This window comes from Podarcis erhardii (assembly GCF_964252035.2).
Source record: "Podarcis erhardii genome assembly, chromosome: 16".
NCBI lineage: Eukaryota > Metazoa > Chordata > Lepidosauria > Squamata > Lacertidae > Podarcis > Podarcis erhardii.
Genome location: NC_138514.1, coordinates 38273494 through 38297543, shown reverse-complemented (window position 1 = coordinate 38297543; position 24050 = coordinate 38273494). Strand labels below are relative to the sequence as shown.

The 24050-nt window shown below is 49.5% G+C and overlaps 2 protein-coding genes across 3 annotated transcripts; one reads left to right on the top strand and one right to left on the bottom strand.

The window, feature by feature from the left end:
* Window positions 1-278: 278 nt before the first annotated feature.
* Window positions 279-8466, bottom strand: VMA12 (vacuolar ATPase assembly factor VMA12). Of its 2 annotated transcripts, none has more exons than XM_081843851.1 (6): window positions 7945-8197; window positions 6376-6449; window positions 6057-6146; window positions 4478-4520; window positions 1859-1971; window positions 279-1045 (listed from the first exon to the last, which is right to left on the bottom strand). In XM_081843851.1, exons 1-6 carry the CDS (start codon window positions 8135-8137, stop codon window positions 950-952), a joined length of 609 nt encoding a protein of 202 aa, XP_081699977.1. In that variant the 5' UTR covers window positions 8138-8197; the 3' UTR covers window positions 279-949. The 2 variants fall into 2 exon arrangements, with proteins under 2 accessions (XP_081699977.1, XP_081699976.1); XM_081843850.1 differs by lacking the exon at window positions 279-1045 and adding an exon at window positions 3767-3924 and having other exon boundaries at window positions 1859-1967; window positions 7945-8466.
* A 192-nt stretch (window positions 8467-8658) lies between these two features.
* POLDIP2 (DNA polymerase delta interacting protein 2) lies at window positions 8659-23032 on the top strand. The gene is made up of 11 exons (XM_081843849.1): window positions 8659-8894; window positions 10914-10995; window positions 11583-11680; window positions 13163-13259; window positions 14199-14274; window positions 15777-15884; window positions 17141-17277; window positions 17994-18020; window positions 18197-18322; window positions 19235-19314; window positions 20507-23032. Exons 1-11 carry the CDS (start codon window positions 8674-8676, stop codon window positions 20619-20621), a joined length of 1167 nt encoding a protein of 388 aa, XP_081699975.1. The 5' UTR covers window positions 8659-8673; the 3' UTR covers window positions 20622-23032.
* The last annotated feature ends 1018 nt before the right edge of the window (window positions 23033-24050 follow it).

Below are 24050 nucleotides of genomic sequence, written 5' to 3'. Positions count from 1 at the left end.
CTTCATCAATGAGAATATAGTGGTACCTCGGGTTACAGATGCTTCAGGAAATAGTACCTCGGGTTAAGAACTTTGCTTCAGGATGAGAACAGAAATCGCGCAGCGGCGGTGCAGCAGCAGCAGGAGGCCCCATTAGCTAAAGTGGTGCTTCAGGTTAAGAACAGTTTCAGGTTAAGAACGGACTTCCGGAACAAATTAAGTACTTAACCCTGTATGTAGCCTTCCTCTCCCTCAGAACCTCCCCACACCTGCTACTAGAGAACTGCCTGAATTGCAGCTTCAACAGATTCCGATCCGTTTATTGCACACAACAAAGGTTGATTTCTATACATTAAGACGACACCTGGGGGATGGTGGTTTGCGGAGGGGGGGGGAGCATCTCCAAACTGTAAGGGGTAGGATGTGGCCGTTCACGGTTACTTGCCGGGCTTGGTGTAACAGCAAAATGGTGTGTCCCTTTGTGTTTGCCAAAGGGCAACAAAAGTAATCGCTATGGGCACCCTCTCTAGCACTGCCAGCTCAGGTAGCCAACGCTTTGGAAATAGCAACCTTGCAGCTTGCGGGTGTGACAGAAACATGAGGAAAAATCTCCTTCTGTTGGTGTGTAGTTGCTATCCCCTGGTCCTGGACCCTTTGCAGCTTCAGGGCCTGCAGGGGAAAAACCCCACACTACTGAAAACACACCAGATTACTTGTGCCAGAGAAAAGGGAGGCCTGTTGGGGAAAGGCTTTTCACAGCACAGAGGCCTCAGGGGAAGGAAAAGGAGCCCACTTGTCTGTAGCTGCAAGAGGAAGTTGCACTGAGAACGTCCTGTTCCTCCTTGGTAGTTTGTACTGGGATTTGCAGGTGGCCTCTGGCAGCCGAGCCCACCTCCCCGGCCACGAGTGGGGAGCAGCAAGGATGGAGAGAGCAGGCTGAGAGAAAGGCCAGCCAGGGAGGGCTCCTTGGCTACGGCTCCCCCAGTTCTCCTTCCAGGTTCCGAACCATCACATAGAGCTCAGCCAAGCCCACGACGGAGGCCACGACCACAGCAGACAGGACACGCTGGAAGGAAGGGGGGAAAGGAAGTCAGCTCAGCCTCAGACACCTCTGCCAGGTGAGTTGCAGTTAAGAGACATCCTGCCTTGCTTCCGCTCTAGACTTTTTGGGGGGGTCGGGGCTCATCTGTACCCTTTGAGGGGTTTTTTGCATCTAGTATTAGAGTCAGAACCTTTGTTTTTTTGGATTCAAAACTAAAGGCTTCCCCTCTCCCCCTTTTACATAAAAATGCACTAGTGAAGGAATTGCAGGATCATAGAGTTGTGGAGTTAGAAGGGACCCCCAAAGGTCATCCAGCCCAGCCCCCTGCAATGCAGGAATCTCAGCTAAAGCATCCAGGACAGATGGCCATCAAACCTCTGCCTCAAAACCTGCAAGGAAAGAGAGTCCATCACCTCTCAACAGCTCTTGCTGTTCTTCCTGATGTTTAGCAGCCATCTTCTTTCTTGTAACCTGAAGCCAAGGGTTCGAGTCCTACCCTCCAGAGCAGGAGAAAGCAAGCTTGTTCCCTCTTCCGTGCAATAGCCCTTGAGATATTTGAAGATGACTCTCCTATCTCCTCTCAGTCTCCTCTTCTCCAGGCTAAACATCTCCAGCTCCTTCAACTGTTCCTCATCAGGCTTCGACTCCAGACCCTTAATCGTCTTGGCTGCCCTACTCTGCGCATGTTCCAGCTTGTCAGTGTCCTTGGAAGGTTAAACTCTATGTTGTTCAAGAGAGCTGCCCTTCACCCCCCACCCACGGAATATCCAGAGCTTTCCTTAAGTCTCTCCCTGCCCCCTGTATGGTCCCCCCCCCCCCGGCCCAGCTGCCACTCACCGGTGCCATTTCCAAGAAGATGTACTGGGAGCCCAGGTAGGTGCAGGCAAACGTGGCTCCCACAGTGACCAGGAAGTTGACGATGGTGACAACCAAGGCTTTGGTGGACCTCACTGGGAAAAGCAGAGGCAGAGTGTGTGACCCAGGCCCAGCAAGGTCCATTCCCTATGACTGAAACCCTAAGGAGGAAAGGGAATCCCCTGCCCACCCCCACCCCACCTCATTACCCCACTGCAGTACTCCTCCTCGCCCCACAGGAAGCTGCTATATACTGGGTTAGAACATTGAAAACTTGGGAACTCCCTGCCTGTTGATATCAAGCAGTTTGCCTTCCCTGTACTCTCTTCAGCGCCTGCTAAAAACATTCTTTAGACAAGCCTACGCTAGTTTTTAGTCAATTGTTATTTTAACTTGTTGAAAGTTTTAGCTTGCGAATTTGGGGTTTCTTTTACAATCAAGCAGCGTGTAAACGTTATGAAATAAGCAAATAGGGCCATCCAGTTCAGGATTGCCTGCCCTGACCGGCAGAAGTTGCTCTCCAGGGTCTCAGGCAGGGGCTCTTTCCCAGCCCAACCTGGGGATGTTGTGGAATTGAACGTGGGGCCACAGGCATGGAAAGTGGGGGCTCTGCCAGGGACATGCAGCCCTTCCCCTAACAGCCCTCATGGTTCTGACCAAAGGAACTGGCTTTCAACAGGAACAAAGGCAGCTGCCATAATACAAGTTGGAACATGGTTCCCTAGAGCTTCTACACCTGTTGGTCTTTAACCAATCCAGACCAGAGACCCACCTCTGACCCCCAAACAGGAACACTGGACCCATTCTGACTTTCAGTTTTAACTTAACAGTGCTGGAGTCTCACCACATATTACACACATTGAGGTACTGGCATGCTATTGTTTTTTCCAATATTATTTGTAGTAGTTTGAACCAAGTGAACCAATCTTTCATTTAATACAGTGGTACCTTGGGTTACATACACTTCAGGTTACATACGCTTCAGGTTACAGATTCCGCTAACCCAGAAATAGTGCTTCAGGTTAAGAACTTTGCTTCAGGGTAAGAACAGAAAATTGTGCTCCGGCGGCACGGCGGCAGCAGGAGGCCCCATTAGCTAAAGTGGTGCTTCAGGTTAAGAACAGTTTCAGGTTAAGAACGGACCTCCGGAATGAATTAAGTACTTAACCCAAGGTACCACTGTAGTTGGCCAAAACTTCTGAACCCTTTTCTCTATGCCCGTGGTTGATACTGAGCAAGAGGACAAGCCATCACCACCATTATGTCTGCCTTTCCTTAACAACAACAAAAAGCTTCCCTCTCACTTTCCATAACCTTCACCGCCTCCTTTCTTTCTCATGGAGTTGCAGAGTTGGAAGGGACCTCTGGGGTCATCTAGTCCAACCCCTAAAGCCAGAGTCCAACCCCTAAAGCAGCACACAGCTAAACTATGGAACTCCCTGCCACAAGGCATTGAAAAGATGGCATTGAAAAAGAACCGAGCAAATTCCTAGAGGGCTGTTAGCCAGGATGGCTATGATCTGCCTTCACTGTCACAAGCAGCAATGCTTTTGAATACCAGTTGTTGGAAACCACAGGAGAGGAGAGTTGCTCTTGTGCTTGAATCCTGCTTACTGGTTTCCTACAGGCATCTGGCTGGCAACTGTGAGAACAGGATCCCGGACTAGATGGGCATTGATCTGATCCAGCAGCCTCTTCTTAGGTTCTCTTTATCTCCTCAAACATTTCTACGCTCTCCCTCAGCATCTTCTGCTTTCCTTTCAGCTGCTGCTACTATCACCTCTCTCTCTCCCTTTCCTTTTTTGCGCTGCTCTTTCTTCCATCTTGTGCTGCCTTCCCTGCCTCTTCAATTCCCTTCTGTCTGTGACTCCTGCCCCCCACAACGTCAACTTGCCTGAAATTAAAATGAGCAGGATTTCTGGAAAAAGTTCACCCCCCTCAGAACCTAGCATAGGGGGCAGCTGCACTTTGTTGCCCCCTTTTTGGATGATGAAGCTTGAAGAAACTCCTCAGATTCTCCCACACTGAAGTAGCATATTTTCGTGGTTCTAAAATGAAAAGGGTTGTTTTCCCTCTTAGTTTGCAAAGACTTGTACTTTATTTTATTTTTTAAGCGACTAAATAAAAGCAAAATTCATTCCCGAGTCTACTCAGACATTAAGAAAGTTGGTGTGAGTTTTAATCTGTTCCTATTGTTAATTTAAACTTTCAAAAAGTGCTTATTGCTATTTTTTCTTTGTGTTTTCTCCTTTTTTTGTAAACTGCTTTAAAGTTTTGTTTTTTTCACAATCAAAGGATGTATAAATTTTATGGAATAAATTTCAAATCAAGACTGAAATACTAAAGTTGCTGTCTCGTGCATACTTATTTGAGATATGTCCCATTCCAATGAATGGGCCTTACTTCTGAAAAGACATGCATAGGAGCTGCTATCAATTTAACTAAGGTTAAATTGGGAGTCTCCTCTCCCCTTCCTGCAGTTCCCACCCCACCCTTTCTGTCACCTTTAATGGATGCCTTACTTTCCATCTCTCACAACCATCCATCTGTCTGTCCTCTCCTTGTCTCAACATGCCACCTGATCTTAACACAGAAACCCACCTTGCCTTCCAAGGTCAGCCAAAGTGCCGTATCGGTTCAGTTCCTAAAAGAAAGAGGGAGAAGAGTTTGTTAGCTTCTTACAGGGCTTTCCTCTGTTCTGCTTGGCAACGAAGCAGCTTCAGGACCAAGGCAAATAAAGGCCTTCCCTTCTTCCCAGGTGCGGTGTGAAAATGTCACCTAGGCCGTCAGATATAAAATGTGGAGCTCTATGACCCAATTTGCTCTATGATCCAATGATTTGCTCTATGACCCATTAATTTGAATTCTGGTGCTGGAGGAGACTCTTGAGAGTCCCATGGACTGCAAGAAGATCAAACCGCTCCAATCTCAAGGAAATCAGCCCTGAGTGCTCACTGGAAGGATAGATCCTGAAGCTGAGGCTCCAAGACTTTGGCCACCTCATGAGAAGAGAAGACTCCCTGGAAAAAGACCTTGATGTTGGGAAAGATGGAGGGCACAATGAGAAGGGGACGACAGAGGACGAGATGGTGGAACAGTGTTCTCGAAGCTACCAGCATGAGTTTGACCAAATTGGGGGAGGCAGTGGAAGACAGGAGTGCCTGGCGTGCTCTGGTCCAGGGGGTCATGAAGAGTCGGACACGACTAAACGACTAAACAACAACAACATGACCCAAATCCCATGGCAGAAACTACAGTAACTGCGCTAGTCACATCACATATACTTAATGCTAACTAGAGATAGATAGATAGATAGATAGATAGATTCTTTATTGTCATTACACAAGTGCAACATTGCACAGTGCAACGAAATTGGATGCCATCCCTTAAAAAAACAACAAAAGCAAAACAGCAACAACAACCAAACAAACCACATTCCAGCCACACCCACACCCACACCCATCAAACTTCCAGGTCACACTATCGAGTTACAGCATTCAAAAAGGCCACAGCTCTTGGATAGAAACTATTTTTCAGTCTATTTGTCCTTGACTTGATGTTTCTATATCTCCTGCCAGAAGGCAGTAGTGCAAACAGACTGTATCCCGGGTGAGATGAATCCTGCAGGATGTTGTTTGCTTTCCTAAGACAACGGGAACCATACAGTTCTTCCAAAGATGGGAGAGGATGACCAATAATCCTTTGGGCTGTGGTTATGACCTTCTGGAGCATAGGAGATTAGCTGCCTATATAGCAACTCTACGAACAAGAAAATTGGAAGCTGCCTTATACTGACCCAGATCTGTGGTCCATCTAGTTCAATACTGCATATGCTGGCAGAGGCTCTCCAGGGTTTCAGGCAGAGAGTCCTCCCAGCCCTACCTAGAGCCATTAGGGGTTGTACCTGGGACCTTCTGCATGCAAAGCAGGGGCTCTACCACTGAGCTCCGGTTCCCTCCCCAAAGGAAAGGGCCTCACCCTGAAGCTTAATCTTTATTATGTTCATTTGCATTCTTAATACAAATTCTTAGTTCCAGAACCCCTGTGCCCTTAACTGAGGGTCTGTATCCACATCCACAACCCTTCCTCAAAGCAGAGCCGTATCACATAGATGGCTTAAGTAAGATCAGGCTGATCTTTGCTAAGGCTGGGACAGCTCAGGTTTATATTTTCCCCTCACCTGGCAGTTGATGTTCCTTGTTATCTTCTTGTATTCCTCGTTGGCTAGCTTGGCCTTGATCTTCTCTAACCGGGCTACTAATTCTGGATTCTGAAACAGAAGACACACTTGCAATGGAACAGCAATTTCACTGTTTTATGCCAAATATTTGTTGGGAGAGTGGAGAGATTTAGGCTTCCTAAGATACATGTAACTAGAGATTTCTGTGTGTTTGGAGATGCAAAGTTATCTCCTTATCAAAGCCTTTTACACATCAGAAGCCACAGAGATTCCAACCACCTAGTTATTTTTATTAAAAAGGTAAGTGCTTCATACAAACCCTGGGAGGCTTTTTCTCTTCAGGAAGGAAGATCTCACTGCCTTCCAGCAGGTCATGAAGATATACCTGAGAACCTAGGAGTAAAAAAAGGTGTGTCACCAATAAGAATTCTAGGCCAAAGGAATTTGAAAGATATAATGTTATGCACATAGGAAATGGCCTTATCCTAGGTCGGGTTCTTTGTCCACTTAGGCCAGTACTGTCTGCTTTGACTGGTAGCTGCACTCCAGGGTCTCAGGTGTGGATAAGGTTTTCACCTTGATTCTTTTAACTGGAGAATTTAGGATTGAAGTCCTGCCCTTCCACATGTGCACAGGAGGGAAACCATTTCATCCTCATGACAAACCTATAAAGTAGGATAGGCTGAGAGATAGTGACTGGCTCCAAGGTCACCAAGCAAGCCCTTCATAACTGGTTGGAAATTTGAACACTTGTATCCTAACAAGCCTGTAAGGTATGGTAAAGGGTCCTGCCTCTCTCACCCCCCACCCTCCAGTCCAACACTATACTAGGGCACCAAATGGGCTCTGTTTCCCTTTACTATTCACCCCCATTTCAATGTATTTTGTTCCCCAATAAGTGTGTATACCATGGTGCACCCTATGCTATGTATGGTGTAGTAGTGTTTTGAGTGTAGTCAGTGTGGTGTAGTGGTTAAGAGTCTTGGGCAGAGAAACCAAGCAGATCAAGGTTCGAATGCCGACTCAGCCATGAACTTCACTGGGTGGCCCTGGGTCAGTCACTCTCTCTCTCTCTCTCTCTGTCTAAGCAACCTTACAGGAGTGTTCTGACGATAAAATAACCAGGGTGGGGTGGGGAGAAGAATCATGTACATTATCTTGAGCTCCTTTATGGAAACACGTGACACGAATACAATTACAGTGGTACCTCGGGTTAAGTACTTAATTCGTTCCAGAGGTCTGTTCTTAACCTGAAATTGTTCTTAACCTGAAGCTAACCACTTTAGCTAATGGGGCCTCCCGCTGCCGCCACAGCACGATTTCTGTTCTCATCCTGAAGCAAAGTTCTTAACCTGAAGCACTATTTCTGGGTTAGCGGCGTCCGTAACCTGAAGCGTATGTAACCCGAGGTACCCCTATATATCTATATGCAGGTGCCCCTTCTAAGCGTTGGTTAGTTTACTCGAGAGGAAGCACACAGGGGGTGGAGGAAAGAAGGCAGCCTCCTTCGGAAGAAGAAGAAGAAGAAGAAGAAGAAGAAGAAGAGGAGGAGGAGTTTGGATTTGATATCCCGCCTTTCACTCCCTTTAAGGAGTCTCAAAGCGGCTAACATTCTCCTTTCCCTTCCTCCCCCACAACAAACACTCTGTGAGGTGAGTGGGGCTGAGAGACTTCAGAGAAGTGTGACTGGCCCAAGCTAACCCAGCAGTTGCATGTGGAGGAGCGGAGACTCGAACCCGGTTCCCCAGATTACGAGACTACCACTCTTAACCACTACACCACACTGGCTCTCTTCGGACAGGGATTAGAGGGGGCGAACTGCCCCCCCGCCTCGAAGGTCAAAGATCACGACCCCAGCCTCAAGTCTACGGGGGGGGGCTCTTCTCACCCGCCTCCCGCAGCGCTCGGTGGAGCTTTCGGACGAAGTGGAAGGACAAGCGGGGCTCCTCTTCGGCCAGGGCCGCCTCTAGCTCGGCCCGCAGCTCCTCCGGCAGCCGCTGCGCCTCGGAGCCCCGCAGGAGCCCCCGCAGCGCAGGTCCCACCTTCAGGGAGGACGCCATCTTGGAAGTGCCGCTGGTCATATGACCGCTCGGGGCCTGAAGTGGGCGGGGAAGAATCTGACTGGGGTTACCGCGGCAACCCGAAGAGGGAGATGAACAAAGAGGGAACAAAAGGGTAGAGAGGGAGCCTCGTCGCCCTGAGAAGCATATTCCGGGTTCACTCTGCGGCCAAAAGGCGGGCAAGAAGCACTCCGAATAAATAAGCGACCTGCGTCATCCAAAGTTTTCTGCAAACTCTGGTCTATTTCCCGAAAACACAAATGTTTATAATCATTTAAATCCGCGTGGAGGGGAGGGAGTGAGGAACAACTCCGGAAAATGCCTATTCGGGCTCCTTCTATACGTTCTTATCTCTGTCGGGAAGAAAGCAGCGCCGAGCGAGTAACCCGGAAGCCTTCCCCTCGCCTTCCCCTCTCTATGGCCTACGCGCGGGCCAGAGCGACCCTGTCCTCTCCGCCCCTCAGACGAAGAAGCGGGGCCTGAGGCTGCGGCGGCGGCGCGGGTGCGCGGTGCATTGTGGGCGCCCGCTGAGGCCTGTCTTGCGCCAGGGCCGCGGGATGGCAGCAGCGGCCTGCGCGGCGGCGGCGGCGGCGGCACGGAGCCGGTGCTGGGCGGCGGCGGCGCTGAGCCGGGCCAGGGCCTCCTCCTCCTCGTCGTCGTCGTCCTCGTGCGGCTCAGGGCTGCCCTGCGGAGCGGCGGCGGCGCTGCGAGGGGCGGCGCGCGGGACGGGCCTGTGGGCGTGGCCTGGTCTGGTCCCCCGGAGGGCCCTTTCCTCACGGTGAGCGGAGAGGGAGGGGGAGCTGGAGGGGGCGGGGGCCACAGCTGGGAAGGGGGGCTTGAGCAGGCAGCCCCAAGCTCGGCCCTCCAGCTGTTTTGGGACTACAACTCCCACCATCCCTAGCTAACAGGACCAGTGGTCAGGGATGATGGGAGTTGTAGTCCCAAAACATCTGGGGGGCCGAGTTTGGGGATGCCTGGGCTTGAGGGTACAGTGGGGGGATGGGGGGCCTTACTTTTCAGGACGACCTCCTCCCCCACATTCCAACGATTTCTAGCTGTATCCATAGCGGAGGTGAGGGAATCCATTGAGGCTGAGGACATTCCACCAGGGCTCTGATCGGGATCCCCCCCCCAAATTCTTGCATGAACAGTTGCCAACTGGGTAAACCCCGTTAAGCTTCTCATAGGTATGTTGCAGCTCTTGCATTTGATGGTGGGACACCCCCCCCCTTCCTCACTCATGTCCTGCTGGCAGGCTTCCCACTGGGGCCCTTCCGTTGTGTGGAAGCAGGATGCTGGACTAGGTGAGTCCCCTTTGGCCTGATCCAGCAGCCAGGGCTTCCTTCTGTTTGTCACTTCCCAAATAGCTGCTGAGTGTGTCTGTGCCCATTGCTCCCTCTAATAGCAAACTTAGGTGGTGAGTGCCAACAGAAAGGAGGCCCAAGCAGAGTTGTATGCTCAGGTGTTTTGCAGAGATGAATCTGTCCCTGGAGGTTAACAGTTCATAAATATACTTGTAGGTTCTGCTTTGTGGGGTGTGTGGAGTGTTAGAAACAGAGATATGAAAGCTAGGAGCTAAATGGCACCTTAAACGTAGGTTATGGGCGCAACAACAGAATGTCTAGGCGCACTTTTTAATAACAAGAATGCAAAGCTGAAAATGAATGAACTGCAGCTAAAATCTTTTGCTCATTTTTCAAATGGTCTAGTCCTTCCCCTGCCCACCCCCATAATATTCTTAAGAGGGTCTCTTCTCCAGTCTTCAGAGAGTGACTGGAAATGGGGAGGAAGAAAAACAGCAGCGGCATTTTTAGTTTGAAATCTTAGGCACAGTATTGCGCCCAGAGCTCAGAAACTGCTCGTGCTAATGAAATTCCCTGCCGCAAAATGTGCCTAGAACAACAGGAGTTTCAAACGCTGGGTGTGTGCAATATTACGGCGAGAGAGAAAGAGAGAGCCTGAAGGCCTGCCAACCACACCAAGGGGCAAAATAGTGGCTTGTGAAGGTGGAGCCCAATGCATAAAGGTGCCTTGAGAGAGAAGTTCTCCCATTCTTATTAGAATGACGTGAGTTATCATTGGTCATTGATGCCACTACCTTGTTGCTATTGTTTAAGTTGGCCTTCACCAACCAAGGGCCCTCCAGATGTTTTGAACCGCAACTCTCATCCAGCATGGCTGTAGGATGCTGGGGGCTGATGGGACTTGTAGTCCGAAACATTTGGCAGGCACCAGGTTGGAGAAGTCTGGTTTAAAGCATTTGGAGTTGGGAACCCTTACTGGTCTCCCGCAAATCACTTTGAGGCCTGCTTGCTCCTGCCTGACTTTGCCAGTGCAAAATGAGATTTCACTTTGCACCTAATTCAGCTCTCAAAACAGGACCCACAGGCACAGTCCCCTGTGTTCTTGTCCCCAGAGCTATGCTGCTTCGGGATGTGCAAGGCTCTTTTTAACCATCATGACAAACATCCATCAATAGACTTCCCTCCCTCCCGAGTTTATCTTTTCCTTTCCAAAGTCATCTGAGCTCTTGGACATCGTGTCTGCACTTACCTCTGTCTGGAGTTAAACTTTAAACAAGTAGCTTTACTTTATTCATTGTTACTTTCTTGTTGTATTTGTTGTGAGTGGGGCAGATCAGCATCACTGGGCTCCCAGCTGAATAGGAGTCTGAAAGCTGATTTGTGGTTGGGAGGGGGGAGGGGGGGTGACGTCCAAAGCCAGTTCAGATTTGCAACTCAGTGACCAACACTCTGGGCGAGCTTTACATCCTGCCTTCTCTCTGTCCTCACCCTAGGAATCGCCCTGAGGGCAAAGTGCTGGAGACGGTGGGTGTATTTGAAGTGCCAAAGCAGCATGGGAAATATGACACGGGTCAGGTAAGTGGGAAATATGACACAGGTCAGTTTTGTGTGTGGCAGGGTGGAATCAGAGGCATTGGAAGCCTCTTGCTCTACACCGGATTGGGTCAGCTTGGGATCCTCTCTTTTTGGTGTCCCCATCTCTTTTGCAGTTGGTGCTGCTATAAAGGGACACCTCCGGACCATATTCTGCAAGCCCAGCCTTATAAAGGGATCCTTGTCTGGTTGCCCACAGGAACACGCAGATTTTTTTGCTTCAAGGCAACCAGGCAGAGAAGCTTTTCTCAGTGGAAAAGAATGTTGGCTCTTGTAAGCCATCGCTGTGACACAGTATGGATATGTGAAGACTGTCAGGACCTGTAGCATTTTTTGGGTCCTGCCCACAGCTGCATTTTTGGCTTCCTTCACATGACCTTTACTGGAGCCTTTGTTGTTTGTTTTGACACACACACCCCTTTTAGACTCTGGATTAGGTAACAATAGATGCCATAAAGCTGCCCACCTCCCTCCCTCCTGAAGCTGGTTCCTTGGAGCTGCCATTTCTCACCGTAATGGTCTCGCTTGACGCTTTCTCTCGTCCTGCCCCCTGTGCTCTTTTCTTTCAGCTATTTCTCCACAGTGTATTTGGATACCGGGGGATAGTCCTGTTTCCTTGGCAAGCCAGGCTGTACGACAGAGACGTGGCTTCCCCAGTGCCTGAAAAGTAAGGAAGGATTTGTGTTTCACTCACAGGCAGCCAGAAATGGGGAGGGAGAGGAGCATGTTAAGAAGCTCAGTGCGCTTTAAGAAGTTGTTGTGGTTGGTATTTAGAGTGGGCAGTGGGCAGAGCTTGCCCTGCTTTATTTAATCATTTTGTTGAATACAATTTATATACAGCTTACTCTGAGTGGTTTACAGCAAACAATTTTTTTAAGTCATTGAAAAATACAGTTGTACCTTGGTTCTCGAACAGAATCTGTTCCAAAAGTCCATTCGACTTCCGAAAACGTTCGAAAACCAAGGCACGGCTTCTGATTGGCTGCAGGAGCTTCCTGCACTCAATTGGGAGCCCCGTCGGACATTTGGGCTCCAAAGAACATTCCCAAACCAGAACGCTCACTTCCAGGTTTGCGGAGTTTGGGAGCTAAAACGTTCAAGAACTAAGTTCCTAACTGTATTTGCTGCCATATTAAAGGACACTGGGGTTTTTTTGCATTTATTTATTTACACCAAAATAGCTTCTAATCAGTTTAAAGGTATAAAAAACAATGATGACATATTTACACACAGTTAACATAAGCAATAAAATAATTTCATTAGCACAGTGAAAACATACCTAATTAAAATAAAGGAAGTTCATTAAGAAAGCTTCAGACACCAAGGTAGTGGAATACAGTGGTACAGAGGTCCGTTCTGTTCAGATTTCTGTTCTCATCCTGAAGCAAAGTTCTTAACCCGAGGTAGTATTTCTGGGTTAGCGGAGTCTGTAACCTGAAGTGTATGTAACCTGAAGCATATGTAACCCGAGGTACCACTGTATATACAGTGGTGCCCCGCAAGACGAATGCCTCGCAAGACGAAAAGCTCGCTAGACGAAAGAGTTTTCCGTTTTTTGAGGTGCTTCGCAAGAAGAATTTACCTATGGGCTTGCTTCACAAGACGAAACGTCTTGCGAGTTCTTGCAAGTTTATTTCCTTTTTCTTAAAGCCGCAAGCCGTTAATAGCCGCCAAGCCGCTAATAGCCGCTAATAGCCGTGCTTCGCAAGACGAAAAAACCGCAAGACGAAGAGACTCGCGGAACAGATTAATTTCGTCTTGCGAGGCACCACTGTATGTGACTTTTGGGATTTTCCGGTTTGTAACATTTCCTCTCCTCTCTTGTACAAGAGGCTTTTTTCTTCTCCAATGAGGCTGAGCTGCTGCCCTGTGTCAGAGACAGCCCATCCACACTTGCTCTGTGAAATGTGAAATCTGTTGTGGATTTAACATATAACCAGGCCTTCGCCTTTTAAATGTGTTTCTTGGGGGGGGTTAATGGTTTGGTTTTTGCTCTATTATGTATTTTGTGTCCTCATTTTGTATTTTTATGTTGTGAACCACCCTGTGATCTTTGGATGAAGGACAGTACACAAGTTTTAATAACAATAACAATTGTAATAATATTAACAGAAGAGGTTCCAAAAACATGCTGTGTGTCTTGATTCAGGGGCGAAAATGCAGCTGGGCACGGATCCAAGGAAGTGAAAGGCAAGACACACACGTACTACCAGGTTCTCATAGATGCTCGGGACTGCCCACATATAGTAAGTGCTTCAGCCTTCCTCCCCTTGCCCCCCCTCCATGCACGACTAGGATGCCATACAGAGTAGGGAGGGAGCCGGTCGGAGGATCCATCTATGGGTGTCTTACACCAGAGGTGGTTAACACATGGCTTTTGTTATTAATTGTTGTGTTGGTTAAATTTGTATCCTGCCCTTCCTCCAAAGAGTTAAGCTGTGGAACTCCCTCCCACAGGAGGCAGCGACGGCCCCCAGCCTAGATGACTTTAAAAGAGGGTGAGGCCAATTCATGGAGGAGAGGGCTATTGTTGGCTACTAGCCAGGAGGACTATGCTCTGATTCCGCGGTCAGAGGCAGCAGTGTTTCTGAATGCCAGCTGCTGGAAACCACGGGAGGGAAGAGTGCTGCTCTTGTGGTCAAATCCTGCTTGCAGGTTTCCCATAATTGTCATCTGGTTTGCCACAGTGAGAGCAGGATGCTGGACTAGATGATTCATTGGCCTGATCCAGAAGGGCTCTTCTTATGTTCAGGACCACCCCTTTCCATACGAACCGACTCAGACCATGTAATCTTCATCCAGTGTCCTCCTCTGTGCTTCCTCTCCACAACAGTTCTGGATGGTGGCAACATGAGAGCTGGCCTTTGCTGTGGTGGCTCCCCAGTTGCAGGCGAGGCTTGTCAGGCGCCATCATTACATGTATTTAGATGGCAGGCAAAAGCATTCCTCTTCCTCCACGCCTTTAGCTAATTAAATCCATGGCCTTTTAAACTGTGGGTGTTATTGTTTGATTTGTTATTGTGGTATGTATTTTTGTGTTTTTAATCTGTGAACCATTCTGTGATCCTTAGATTAAGGGTGGTATATTATTGTTGTTGTTGTTGTTGTTGTTGTTACAGTATTATCATTTATTAACTCAAAATAATCGCAGCTCTCAAATGCTGTCTCTGCCATTTCTTCCTCAGTCTCAGAGATCGCAGACGGAAGCAGTGACTTTCTTAGCGAACCATGATGACAGCAGAGCCCTCTATGCAATCCCAGGTGAGCAAGGTGTCCCTGTGGCTGCCTGGGGAGGGTCCAGGAGGCTGTCCAACATTTCCCCAGGCTCTGTGTGTAAATCCCTGAAGTGTTCATGCAGGGGAGTGGGAAGCTGGTTTTATTATTCATTAAATTTATTCCCTGCACTTCCAGGGTGGGGCAAAGAGCAAAGCGGTAAAACATGCTCTGTTAGGGTTTTATTCAACCATCTTCCACTCAGAGTAGACTCATTTAAATTAATGGATCTACCGTATTTTCCGGCGTATAAGACGACAGGGCATATAAGATGATCCCCCAACTTTTCCAGTTAAAATATAGAGTTTGGGATATACTCGCCGTATAAGACTACCCCTTTTCCAATGCACACCAAATAAAAATTTAAAAAACCAGTCTCCAGTCCAGCTCAGAAATCCGCTCCACTTCCCAGTGGCCGGGGGCTTTGGGGGCCAATTTTCAAGCGTATTTCTGCTTCATCTAGAGAGCTTGGTGTCCTCTGATTTAATTTGCTGTCGTTTTATCCTTTGGTGGGGAGTTGCTGCAGGAGCTTCTGCTGTAGCCGGCGTATAAGATGACCCCTGACTTTTGAGAAGATTTTCCTGGGTTAAAAAGTAGTCTTATACGCCAGAAAATACAGTATGTGAATTGTGGCCATTCATTTCAATGGGTCTACTTTGTGAACTCTTGCGGGGGTTTTTCTTTTACAATCAAGTGGTGGTCTTCTTTTTTTTTAAAAAAAAAACCCACATATCTACTGGGAGATATAAAGGAATAGGTTAGCCTTTTTCCTTTTGCGGACTAGTTTTTTAAATCTCATTCCATGTTTACCTGATTTGTGTGCTTATGGTCAGTTCTATATAATACAAACATATTAAAATCTAATTCAATTCAGCAAATAGGCCCCCATCAGGCACCTAGACCAGCGGTCAGCCTGTCGCTCAGTGGCAGATCATCTGCTTTGCATGTAGAAGGTCCTGGGTTCAGTCCCCAGGCAGGGCTGGGAAGGGCTCCTGCCTGAAACCCGTCAGCGTGGACGGGACTCAGCTAGATTGACCATAAGGGCTCCTGCCTGAAACCTGTCAGCGTGGACGGGACTCGGCTAGATTGACCATAAGGGCTCCTGCCTGAAACCCGTCAGCGTGGACGGGACTCGGCTAGATTGACCATAAGGGCTCCTGCCTGAAACCCGTCAGCGTGGACGGGACTCAGCTAGATTGACCAGTGGTCTGACTCAGGATAAGGCAGTTTCCTATGCAACGTTTGAAACCTGGTCTATATTTGGAACCATGAGGACTAGAATCTTTAGAGCCACTACTTCAAAAGGCAGCTTCCTATGTTCCTCCGAGTAGGAGAATTTGTTGTCTTTTGTGGGAGTGTCAGCTGGGGCTTCTGGACAGGATTGTGTTCTGATTCTGAAGCTGAGGATAATAACTGATGCACTTGGCTGCTGTTACCTGGCCTCTGCAAATACCTAGATGTGCGTTTTTTTCTCTGGGATCCTCTTCTAGGACTTGACTATGTAAGCCACGAAGACATCCTTCCATATACCTCCACCGACCAGGTGCCCATCCAGCACGAGTTGTTCGAACGGTTCCTCCTGTACGATCAGACAAAAGGTGAGTTCTTACTTGGGGGGGAAGGCTGCAAAGGCCAATATGTTCTCCCCCCTCTAAGAGAGGCAGACATGGGCTGAAGCACAGCTCAGTGCTTTCAGAGTTGCACCCGCTCAGCCAGAAGCTGCAATAAATGTGGCCTTTTTTCTGATTTCCCCCTTCTTATGCAAGGTGAATGATACATTTTTAAAACCTTTTGTGGCAGATTTTTGTTCAACAAACACACCATTGTGACGTTTGAGACATCTGTACCTGGTCGGAACAACAGTGACCACTGGGGGACCCCCAAATGAGGAGTTCCTGGGCCTATAAACCATGCAGGCTTAAGAAAAAGGCATTCCCTCGCCTTAGCTTAGCGCATAGGAATTAAGTCATGTTGTGAGAGAGGAAAAGCCTTCCTGCATGACCAGAGCTGGGTGCCTGATTCATCGAGAGGAACAGGGTGCCTCCCCTCCTTTTCGGGTGAGCTCAAGGATGAGTTCTTCCTGCACAAAGATTCTTGACACTTTCTTAATATCACCTGAGTAAACAGATTACTCACACACTCTTTTCCTCCACATTTCTTCACGTACAATTTATATAGCAACAATAATAATAATAATTTATTATTTATACCCCGCCCATCTGGCTGGGCTTCCCCAGCCATTCTGGGCAGCTTCCAACAAAATATTAAAATACTGTAATGCACCAAACATTAAAAGCTTCCCTAAACGGGGCGGCCTTCAGATGTCTTCTAGAAGTCTGGTAGTTGTTGTTCTCTTTGACATCTGCTGGGAGGGCGTTCCACAATGGACGGGTGCCACTACTGAGAAGGCCCTCTGCCTGGTTCCCTGTAACTTGGCTTCTCGCAGTGAGGGAACCGCCAGAAGGCCCTTGGAGCTGGACCTCAGTGTCTGGGTAGAACGATGGGGGTGGAGATTGCTCCTTCAGATATACTGGACCGAGGCTGTTTAGGGCTTTCAAGGTCAGCACCAACACTTTGAATTGTGCTCAGAAACATACTGGGAGCCAATGTAGGTCTTTCAAGACTGGTGTTATGTGGTCTCGGCAGCCACTCCCAGTCACCAGTCTAGCTGCCGCATTCTGGATTAGTTGTAGTTTCCGGTATACTGTAAAGCGCATATAGCAAAGCACGTACTGTAATTCCCACTTCAACTTGCTTCCCCAAAAGTCTTGTCCACGTTACTTTCTGTAGGTAAACACCTTCTGTGCTTACTTTCCCTTGGAAATACCTTTTTCTCTCTCTCCCTCCCCTCTAGTTCCACCCTTTGTGGCAAGGGACACACTGTGTGCGTGGCAGGAGAAGAACCACCCGTGGCTGGAACTGTCTGACGTGCACCGGGAAACCACAGAGAACATCCGAGTCACAGTCATCCCCTTCTACATGGGCATGCGGGTAGGTGCCTGGCCCCGTGCCCCCTTGGGGTCCCTTGGAGGCCTCGCTGGGGGTACGCCTGTCAGCAGCAGCCATTGTTTCCGACACAAGTCGTGGTGCTGCCAGATCCTCAGGGACCTTGAAACGGGAGCAGCTGGTTGGGTGGCCCTTCCAGGGGAATGTGTCGCACACCCTGCAAGTTTCATACGCCATCCTCCGGCCTGTATCTTGCGTCGCAAAGCGAATGGGTCCAGATCTTTAGGAAACCATCCTGTGTGGCTGGTTCTCTCCCAAACTGTCCCAGGGTTGCAAGGCGAAAGGGCTGTTGTGCTAGGTCAGGCAAAAGGGTCAGTTGGGCTTCAGTCCACTGGCCATTCTCTATGGCTTGTCTAAGCAGGCACCAAAAGGGGTCTTCTCAATATCAGTTGTCAGGGCTTTAGACAGAGATTCCCAGTAGCTGCCATGAGTAAACAGAAACCTGCTGTGACTGAGACCCCTCCAGATTTCTTGAAAAGCCACTAAGGCAGTCTTCTTTCTCTTTGGCGATCACTTGTAGCCGAGTAAGATTGCAATGCCCATCGTAGGCGCCTATCATTTCTCTGTTGGCCAGCCCTTCCTTGTCTCTCCCAGGGATGTGGGGCTTGGAAATCCCGTGGGGAGCGGCCGGTAGCCATGGGTTTCTGACATGGAGTGCCCTGCTTATGACAAAGGCCGCCTTCTCTTCTTCTCTCCTGCAGGAAGCCCAGAATTCCCACGTCTACTGGGTGAGTGCTCTTTCTCCTGGGCTTGCATGCTGAGGGTGGAGTGGCGGAGAGGGCTCTGGCCTGGCAAGGGTGTCTAGGCCTCTGTGGGCAGCCCCCCCCCCCCTTTCTGGCTGGGAAGCCCTTTGCTGTTGGCTCTCCTGCTCTGACTGTGACTCCTCACTCCTTTTTGCGTCAAGTGGCGCTACTGCATCCGCCTGGAGAACCTCGACAACGAAGTCGTGCAGCTCCGGGAACGGCACTGGAGAATATTCAGCTTGTCGGGCACGCTGGAGACAGTCCGCGGCCGAGGGGTCGTGGGGAGAGTAAGTGCCCCCCCCCCCCCGGAGGGGGTTTAAAGCTGGCCTTGTATCTCTTGCCTCTGAGTACCATTGGCTGGCTCTGCAGGAGGGGAGGGGGCTCTTGTGCTCGGGTTTTGCTAAAGGTCTACTCAGGGGGGCTTCTGGTGAGCTACTGTGACCATAGGATGGGCCATTGGTTTGATGCAGCCACAGGCTCCTACCATGATTGTTAATATTCATTTCATTTCCGCATCTATATTTTTAAGAACACAAAATCTCAAAGTGGTTTAACAACCCTACATTAAAACATTACTGAAGAAAGTCAAATATAAAGTCTACATTCAAAGCCACATAATACAGGAAGCTGAGATGTTATCTTAAAAGATTTCAAAATGAAACATTGCAAAAGAGGTCAGCTGCAGAATGCACATTTAATGCAGCAAAGTTAACCCAAAAAAATCTTTAACATATCAAAGGAAAACATTACTGAAGGAAGTCAGCTATAAAATGCACATTTAAAACAGCGTAATTGGCAAGAGAATGAAATATTGTCTTAAGCATAGAATGTGTCTGCTGCTGTTGCTGCCAGTCCTGCCAGTGGTGGTTCATGGCGGGCAGCGGCTGTGGAAGCTCAGGCTGGAAGACCTGGGTCTGCACTGAAATACAGCCATGATCGTCTCTGGCCTCAGCATTTGTAGCTGGAGTCAGCCAGGTCCCCACCCACCCAGGCCAAGTGGAAAAGGACCTGCAAGGTCTTCCAGGTCTGGCAGCCGGTCTTATGTTCTTCTTCATGGAAGAAGTCTCAAACAGAACAAAGCCGTTTAGCATGAACAACTCCCATCAGCCCCCAGATGGTTGGTGAAGGCTGTTCTTATTGCAGAGCAGGAGGTGAGGCGGGAGACGGCTCTCCAGTGATGCTTCATTTTCTCTCCCCAGGAGCCAGTCCTGTCCAAAGAACAGCCAGCCTTCCAGTACAGCAGCCATGTCTCCCTGCAGGCATCCAGCGGCCACATGTGGTAAGGAACCGGAGGCTTCCAGAGCCACAGCAGGAAAGACCAGAGAGGAGGGTGGGAAGCCAGCTTCCCTGGGGGCAGCCTCCCCAAGGTGGTGGCGGCCAGGTGGCTGAACGGGCGGGTTGGCCAGGTGGGGTGAGAAACTTGCCTTGGGAATGTATTGAATCAGAGGGCTGGTGTTTACAGGTCCCTCAGGTTGGCCCTGGCCACTTCTGATCATCAAATCTTAATACTGTATCACCTATTACCAGCCAGGATGGCTCTGCCCTGTCTCCACAGTTGGAGGCAGCAATGCTTCTGAATGCCAGTGGCTAGAAACCACAGGAGGGGGGAGATCTGGTAGGATGCTGTGAGAACAGGAACCTGGACTGTTTTGGGCCCCCTTTGGCCTGATCCAGCAGCCGCTACTTACATTCTTACGTTAACTGCCACACAATTGGAAGTTTCCCTTTTCCTGCCTGGTATGTTTATGAAATGTGTTCATAAACGGAAGAGCTTTGCTGTTAGATGTCTCTGCCAATAATAGGTTTTATCTGATGTTTGTCCTACACAGAGCAGATTGCTTGAAATTAGGTCTGTTAATTTCACTGACTCCGCTCTAGGAGTAAAATTCAGCTGGATGCAACCCAGTTCCTCCAACCCACCCTGGTTCTGATGAGCTGCTTTAAAAAGAATGTGCAGCATCAGCTGCCAGACTCGTTGGGAAGCATAAAGGAAGGAAAGATGGAAAGTATTGGAGGAGGGAGAGGAGACTAGCTAACGGATAACAAGGAGGAGAGGACTATCGATGGCTGCTACCCACGATGGCTCCTCTCTGCTGCCATGGTCGGAGGCAGAAATGCTTTTAATTATCAGTTCCTGGAAACCCCAGGAGGGGAGAGGGCTTGTGGGTTTCCCTTTGGGGAATCTGGTCGGCCACTGTGAGAACAGGATGCTGGACTAGATGGGCCCCTTTGGGCTTGACCCAGCAGAGCTCTCTTTATGGTCTTGTTGAAAGAAGGAGGTGGAGTTAAAATTGCAGTACAGATATATTTTCTCTTGCCTATTGTGGCAGTGCAGTCCTCCTGAGCTATCAGGTTTAAGAAATAATAAACGGGAGTGGCCCCGAACAGAGTGACATGGTTGTGTGTCCCCCACCTGCCCCCTAACCTGCTCTGGGTCACCCCTCACTCTGAGCTCTGCTTTTGCTCCGTAGGGGCACTTTCCGCTTTGAGCGGCCCGACGGCTCCCACTTCGACGTCCGGATCCCACCCTTTTCCCTGGAAAGCAATAAGGACGAGAAGACACCCCCTTCTGGCCTCCACTGGTAGAGCAGCCCTCAGGACAGCTTGGCTTCCCCCCAACTTACCCACAAACAAACAGCCCCTTTTCTTCCTCTCTCAGGGGCTGACGCTAGTTCTGGTTTTTCTTTTAAGAAAACACAAAAACATGGAAACCCGCCCCCCTCCGTTTCTTTTTCACAATGGCCGGAATCTGGAGAGTTTGCTTGGAATTCAAACCTGGCTTGTTTCATGGCCGCTTGGCGCCATCAGCCCCCCTCCCCAGGGACTCGAGAGTACCGGGCGACCTGGGACAAACCTGCTGTTGATGGAGCCCACGGGGAGGGTCTCTGCTGACTGTCACATGGAGTCGCCTCCCCCCCCCCCCCGGAATGTGAGGTAGTGTGTGTTTTTCTCTGAATAAAACAGGCCCTCCCCAGCGAACTGCCCAAGTCTTCCTTTTGTATCCTCACCATCCCGCCCGCCATCGTTCTTGCCCTGATTTACATCCATCCCAAGCCTGGCCCCTCCCAGCAGTGAGCCTGCCTCCCTTTTGGGCAAAGGCCAGAGCAGGAGGCCTCTGTCCTGCAGCCTCTGCCAGGAGCTTATTGCCCTCTGGTTGTCACGAGGCTATGATTCCCCATCCTCCTCTCTCACCAGAACTGCTGGAAGTTGAAGTTTGGCAGTGCCTAGAGGGTCCCCACAGGCTCCATGTCCTTGTCCTCTGGCCCTCAAGTGATGGTGTCTGTTGCAGATCACATGTTGTGTCCCCCCGCCCCCTCCTCCAGCTGTGTTGCTTCCTCTAGATCCCATTTCCATCTGGCCTCACCTCCTTCTCCAGAGCCAGTCATGTTGCAGGCTCCCAACCCCAGGGGCTTGGGCCACAGGTCGATTTGCAGCCTCAGGGATGCTCCTCTCAGGATCCAGCCTGTTCTGGTCCCCTCCCTGCTAGGAGCAGAACAGAAATTGCAAGAGGTCTGCTCCAAATCAAAGGCCAAAGATGAGAGACAGGCCAGGGAGCTGCAGCAGTGCCAGTCTAGGTGACGCTGCGTCGTCTTGTCCTGTTAGAGCCACAACCTGTTGTTGTCCCCTCCCGTTGGGCAGCTGCTAACCGTCTTGTTCTGCTGATGTGTAGCTACAGCACTCCTGGTGCTGCCTTCCCTGGCAGGGACAGTGCCACGTGTGGAAGGTTAATTGTTTCTTAGCCAGCCTGGGGCACAGACTGACAGCAGGTTCAGTCCCAAACATCTGTAGCACCCAAGGTTGGCAAAGCTTTTTAAGCTGTGAAAGCAAGAGCTGCTTTATAGCTCCTCTTTGGTCACTGGAAGAGTGCACAGTAGGATTGCACCTTACATGGGAGTTCAGTTCCAGGATTTCCATGTTTACATTAAAATTGCATCTACCCAAACCCTTGGTTTTGCCCTGTAGCTAGCAGGTGAGAGTGGGGAGAGAAAGAGAGAACCCCCAGTCCTCACAAGGCTTTTGTGCCGTGGACCTGGTCCAAAGGAACTTTTAAACTCTTTGCTTGCTGATCAAGGCCCACTCAGCCAGCGAACTCTGGGAAGCTAGAGATGCTCAGGCAAGATCTCACAGGAACTTGGCTGGCCCTGCGAGAGCATCCCAGAGCTGACACACTGAGCCAGCCTTGTCCCCCAAGCAAAGCAGAAACCTTAAAAGCTCTTTAGGCACCAGCTAGCCCCAAGCAGACCTGGCACCCTATAAGCTCTCCGCCTTGCTTGGGTTTCAGTTGTGCAATTTCAACCAGCCTGCCTTCATTCATGGATGGTTGAAACTGTGCAGGTTAAACACACATAAGAAGCAGTCATGCTGTATTAAGCAAGCGTTGGAGACTAGATGGTAGCAGGTCAGGCCTGGGGCTGGGCAAGCTTCCCTTCACTCCTGCTCCTTGCTACTCTCCCCCCATTTCTTCAACTGGTTTTATATATTTTGCAGGCGCAATTAACATTCTCCCAACTACCAGAGGGCTGATGTTAAATGCCAAAGCGGATGGAGGAGTCCAGCCACCTCCACACCACCCACTTGCTTTCTATCCTGCTGCTCTTTAATTTTTTCTGCCTGTCAGCTGACCTTCATTTAAGCCCCAAAACAAAACCCCACGGAGGCTCAGAACTGGAGCAAAGCTCAGTCCCTTTGGGGAAGTGCCCCCCTCCTGGCTGTGGGAAGGTGTTGAAGCCAGCAGTGCCATGAAGTAAGGGGGCTCCCTACCAAGTGTCAGGGATTTTGTTTTACATTTTTAGGCAGAGGGCACTCTCAGGTCTCATGGGGCTGAGAGGACTTGTGTTTGTTGCAGACTTTCCCCACCCACGTCTAAAAGAGACGAGGCAATCCTCTCCTTAGCCTCATTAGTGCTTCCAGACTCTGGCAGAGGAGCTGGGCGTGTCATGTAAATAACTGTAAACAAAAAACAAAAAAACGCTATTAAATAAAAAGTGTTGAAGTAATCCGTGTGCCCTGGTGTCGTGGGGGGGGGGGGAGGTCCCCAGGCCACTGGTCTTCAACTGGTGGGTTGCAACAGGATCATTATCGCCATGCCAATATATGGCAAAATATAAAAGAAACCGGACTCTAAATGCATGTTTTGAGTTAAAACAGTCCTGGATCTGAAAAGCTTGAAAATGACCTGCCCTAGGTAGACCAGCCTTTCCAGTGTGGTCCTTCGTGTGCATGAATGCAGCATGGGGAGTCGCTCCAGACCTTTATGTCCCAAAGTCTTAGCTCAGACTGATCATTGCTTTGCCTCCAGCCCAGATTTTGTCAGCTCCTTCTGACATGTTGTTTCTTTCTTGGTTAGTGACAGCAGTGGGGGCATCCGGGGATGGGATGTGGTAATAATAATAATAATAATAATTAATTATTATTATTATTATTATTATTATTTATTTATAGCCCGCTCATCTGGCTGGGTTTACCCAGCCACTCTGGGCGGCTCCCAACAGTATATTAAATAGAATAAAACTTCAAACATTAAAAACTTTCCTAAACAGGGCTGCCTTCAGATGGTAGCAGCATGTATCTCCCCACCACACTCCCTTCCCCTGCAAAAAGCAGGAGCAAAACTTTTTTAGCTCAAATCTCTGTGTAAAAATATCAGCCCTTGAGGTTTTCCAAAATTGCATTTCGGCTGCGCCAAATAGTTAAACTATGGAACTCCCTCCCACCAGAGGCAGAGAGGGCCTGCAATGGGGAGGGCTTTCAAAGAGGCTCAAGCAAATGCATGGAGGAGGGGGCTCTCACTTGCTACTCTACAGCTGTTTGGGCCTTCAGCTCAGGGCTCCAGTCAGCCTGGCCCGTTTGCTGCCAGGGGTGATGGGAGCCGTCGCCGGAAACTTTTGGAGGGCTTGAGGAGAGGGCATGCACCCTGCTAGAAGGGGAAACAGATGCAGCGGCATTTAAATCCTCATTTTCCCATCCCTACTACGTTCTCCCTCTAGACAGAGCAGGAATTCCCCTCTTTGCGAC